The sequence below is a fragment of the Branchiostoma belcheri genome, unplaced genomic scaffold, assembly GCF_001625305.1.
Source record: "Branchiostoma belcheri isolate BF01 breed outbred unplaced genomic scaffold, Haploidv18h27 scaffold100, whole genome shotgun sequence".
Taxonomy (NCBI): Eukaryota; Metazoa; Chordata; class Leptocardii; order Amphioxiformes; family Branchiostomatidae; genus Branchiostoma; species Branchiostoma belcheri.
In genome coordinates, this window is record NW_017802381.1 from 538,887 (window position 1) to 543,168 (window position 4,282).

Below are 4,282 nucleotides of genomic sequence, written 5' to 3' on the forward strand. Positions count from 1 at the left end.
AAAAAAACTATATAAACAAAGAGGTTGTCTAGATATACTCCCTAAGTGACGACTAAGTGCTAGGCCAAAGCTGGTTAAATCGAGTCCATGCTCAGATCATTACAGAGATCCTAAATCTTGCAAACAACTGATCAAGTAAACTCTTCATCATGATTTAGATGTTTGGTTTGTTTTCTAATATGAACTAAAAAAAATGAATTTGGATGACGGAAAATAGTAATTTGTGTAGATGGAAGGACATACAAAGCCCCCCCCCCCTCCTTTAAGAATCATTACCTTGTCTAGACATGCTGGTAATCGATTAGTTACTTTTTACGCTTTTGGCCTTTATCCTTGGAGATGACACAAGCCAATTTAGTCTACTTTTTTCGTTCTTACAAATTTTTATCTAAAATGGCAGGGCACACATTTTTTATCTATGGCCACAGCAAGTAATTTTTATGGATGACATCCGCGCGCGCATTAATTTTCGCCTGATATTGCCTTCTGACAGTGTTCAATATGCCGAAAATGGACAATATGCCGAAGATGTCTGTTGCCATGCCGGAGGGTGGATGACAGATAACTATGAAGAGAAAAGGCTCTGATTTAATGTTTTGTTTCTTACTTTGATGCGGAAATATGTGATGTTGGCTGTGTATATGTGATGTTCGCACTGAATCAAAACCATTTGCACACTGATTGAGTAAAAATTTTTAATTTTAGAAACCTGTTTTTTTTCGGCCCGCCTTGTTTTTTTTTCGCCCGCTCACATTAGATTTGGAGTCTACGGAGGATGTCATCCATAAAATTACTTGCTGTGGCCTAAAAAATTTAAACTTGATTTGGGGGGATTACTCATCGTATTTAACAAATTTTGTTTACTATATTGTGGGTACTAAGATAGATTATCACCCTTCAGACCCTTGCCTCTTCTCTGACTATCATCATGTCTATATTTCAATCTGGTATTTTTTTCAATCCCCGGTACCAAAATTGTATTATGAGAGTACATATCTACCTCGGCCTTCATTCGCCTGCAATATTCAACATCAACGATAAACTGTGGACTCCACTTGGAAGCTTTCACAGTGAGTGTGGATCCAGGTTTTCCTCCTTGGTCTCCATGGCAGTAGAGGCTGACGTTCATATTGAGTTTCCTGAAGTAGTAAAGCTCCCGAAAGAAATCTGGACCCTGTGAGGTTACGAGACACTTAGTGGGGAACATTATAAAGCCTGTTTATCGATTATCAAGATGGCAAAGGTCCTACCGGGAATGACTGGGTGACTACATCAACGGTTCTTCTAAAACACTGGACCCGTAGTTTTACGTCCAATCCCAACAATATCAACCCTAGAGCTTTCGACCAGTCACTGGTCTTCCTCAGTAGACTGGCCCAGTGAAGCTGAAGTGGCTTCTTTGAAGTGTGACGTCAACAATGGGTCAAAGGTATCTGGTAGACGATGTCGACCCCCGTCGCGGTTCAATGTAGGGTGATGGGCCCTGATGTATATGGCTTCCTTCTCGCCTCTCAAGAAATAGTCCGTGTCTAAAATCCTTACAGTGTCAAGTGAAACAAAATGTCCGGGTGGCTCTATGTGAATGTGTTGAGACACCTCTGAACTAGCAGAGCTAGGCCGTGTATGTTCTTGAAACCTGGCTTTTAGAGACCTCTCTGTTTCCCCAATGTACGTTTCCTGACAGGGCCCCTTCTTGTTTTTGCCCTGGCAGGGGATGTGGTAGATGACACCACACTTCTTCTCTTTGGGGGTTTTGTCCTTGGGAGCAACAAGAATGTGTCTTAAAGTAGTGGTTAGTTTGAAACAAGTTGCAATTCCGTGGGAAATGAAAATCCTCCTGAGAGCTTCAGACAAGTCCTTTATCTATGGAAGGACTACCAACCCCTTGGACTTTGTTCTTGATGAAGGTTTGTTGTTGGTTGCCACAAGTTTTTAATGCTTGGGTCAGGTGGGACTTCTCGGTCTCTAAATCCTGCGGGTCTGACACAATGGTGTTGGCTCTGTGGAATACAGTCCTAATCACCCCTAGTTTGAGGTCAAGTGGATTGTTAGAGTCAAAGTTTAGGTATTGATCCGTATGTGTGGGTTTTCCGGTAAATCATTATCTGTAGTGACCCATCCTCCCGTATCACTGTAAGGGTGTCAAGAAAGGGTAAATATCTGTTCTGTTCCTCCTCAGTAGTAAACTTAATGTCAGGGTCCAAACTGTTCAGAAAGTCTGTTAACTCCTGTGCATGTACTTTTTTCAACTTCGTGTGGGTGTCATAAAATCAACTTCACTTATCCACCTTCACTGCGTCAGTCTACTGAGGAAGACCAGAGTGACTGGTCGAAAGCTCTAGGTGAGAGGATTTTTTGTGTTGAAACAAACGTTTTAACTTTAAACATGTAACTACCAACACAGATGGACTTTCATGATAGTAATGTCATCCCTAAGTAAGACCAACAATTTCCAATTGTCGCGGGATTATGACCTAGAACATCTAGATATCTAGCCGAAAACGACAATCACAATACCTTATTCATGTGATAAACAATACCAAAAACTACATTAGTGTAGCCTCACCTGTGCTGCAATTTTCTGCCAGAAGGACTTGTTGAACGTTTCATACAGACGGTAATCCACGGCCTTCCATTTCCGCAGGTTTGCCAGTTCCTCAGGGGTGGGGGTATAGGATTTATACGAGTAAGACGCCATGTTCTTTGGTTTAATGTCATACAAGACGTCTTGTATCTCCCAGCACATGAGGCGTCTAAGGAGAACGAAAGACTCGTCTAGGTGTTCCGTCAGCATGACTAACGTGAAGTCGTTTTCCAATTCTTCGATGTATCTTTCAGCTGCTTCCTGAAGATCATTTCAAAGAACTGTATTCACTGCTTAACATTTAATGTTATTCTCTTTTTTCGACAGCAAATATATATCTTGTATGGATATACATATACGAATTTTGCAAATATTTACCAAGAACAAGGGTCCCTTAGGTTGTATTTCGGTGAAAACATAACCTACACTTTATATGCCTTGCTAGTATGTTTTTGATGAGAAAGGGAGGTGTTGAAACTAAATATTTTAACCGAGAGAGCTGCAGATAATGCTGATGTCCGTAGGGTTATTTCCCTTTTGTAGACATTGTTGCGTATTACTACCGGGGCCGTCTTGAACTGGACCATACCGTCAAATTGGGTGACTAAAGAAAATAAAGAGGTAAACTATTTTTTGTTTAATTTTGTACATAGCTGATTGCACAATAGGTCCTTAGTTTTGTCTAAATGTTTTGTACATAGGGCCGATGGAAGAATCCCTTCCTGACTATTGGAAATATTTTTTTTCAATGATGTAAATAAGGAATTTGAAACTAAAGGGAATGATTAATTTTCAAATACGATATACCTTATTATTCTTAGATTTTTTTCAGTTAGTGTAGGGCACGGGTAGAGATTTATAAACAGCAAACAGAATGCGAAACTATCACACCTCAACGAGCAGTGATTTTGTGGATTTTACAGAAAAGCTTTTCGCTCAGTTAGGCTTCCAAATCAGTACTGTACTAGTTTGTTACGCCAAACCGTACTGTAAATGTACTCCTCCTGATCTTACTGTATTGGTCAAAGCTGCTCGAAATTAATAGCTGTAACGGGTGCTATAATACGGAAAATACATTTGCCGAGCAGTACTAGTTGCGATATATATGCAAGAGATATTGACTAACTCCGCGGTATATACTTATCTATTAGATCGTATCGAACAACTATTTGCCTAACTCGTTTATAGGGAAGAAACAGATGTCTCAAACAATGCACAAACTTGGCATATTTGATATGGGGTAACGTCCAATTTTCATACATGTCGGATTGAGATAGGCTTCGATCAGATTTTGCCATGCTAGTTTAACCCTGAACAGTACACCTGGGGTCCGCGCGGACCCCAGCACTATATATGCTGTAATATCTTTTTGTTCTAAAGATTTTTTCTGAAATTTTAGGTAATTGTCACCCACAAAGTTGTCTATCAATACATTGCAGAAAACTCCGTTCTACCATTTATAAAAAGAATTATATCTGATTTTCTTTTGGGGTCCGCGCGGACCCCAGCCGGCTTTCGATCATAATGGATACACTGGCGTTCTTATACATTACCTTATTTCCGTTTTTATATGTTTTTATGCACTCATCGTATGTCTACCAAGTTTTCAGAGAATGGTGTAGTAATAGAATTAGATTTTAATAACTTTGGTGAAATTATGACGTCATATGACGTCAGAGCTAATAATATAGTCCGCCA

General features: G+C 39.9%; 1 protein-coding gene across 1 annotated transcript in view; it reads right to left on the reverse strand.

The window, feature by feature from the left end:
• Window positions 1-4,282, reverse strand: part of LOC109473187 — a 21,749-nt gene that overhangs the window by 2,354 nt on the left and 15,113 nt on the right. The window contains exon 9 of the mRNA XM_019773071.1: window positions 1,000-1,174. Coding sequence (XP_019628630.1) covers window positions 1,000-1,174 — 175 coding nt within the window. The remainder of the gene's footprint in view (window positions 1-999; window positions 1,175-4,282) is intronic.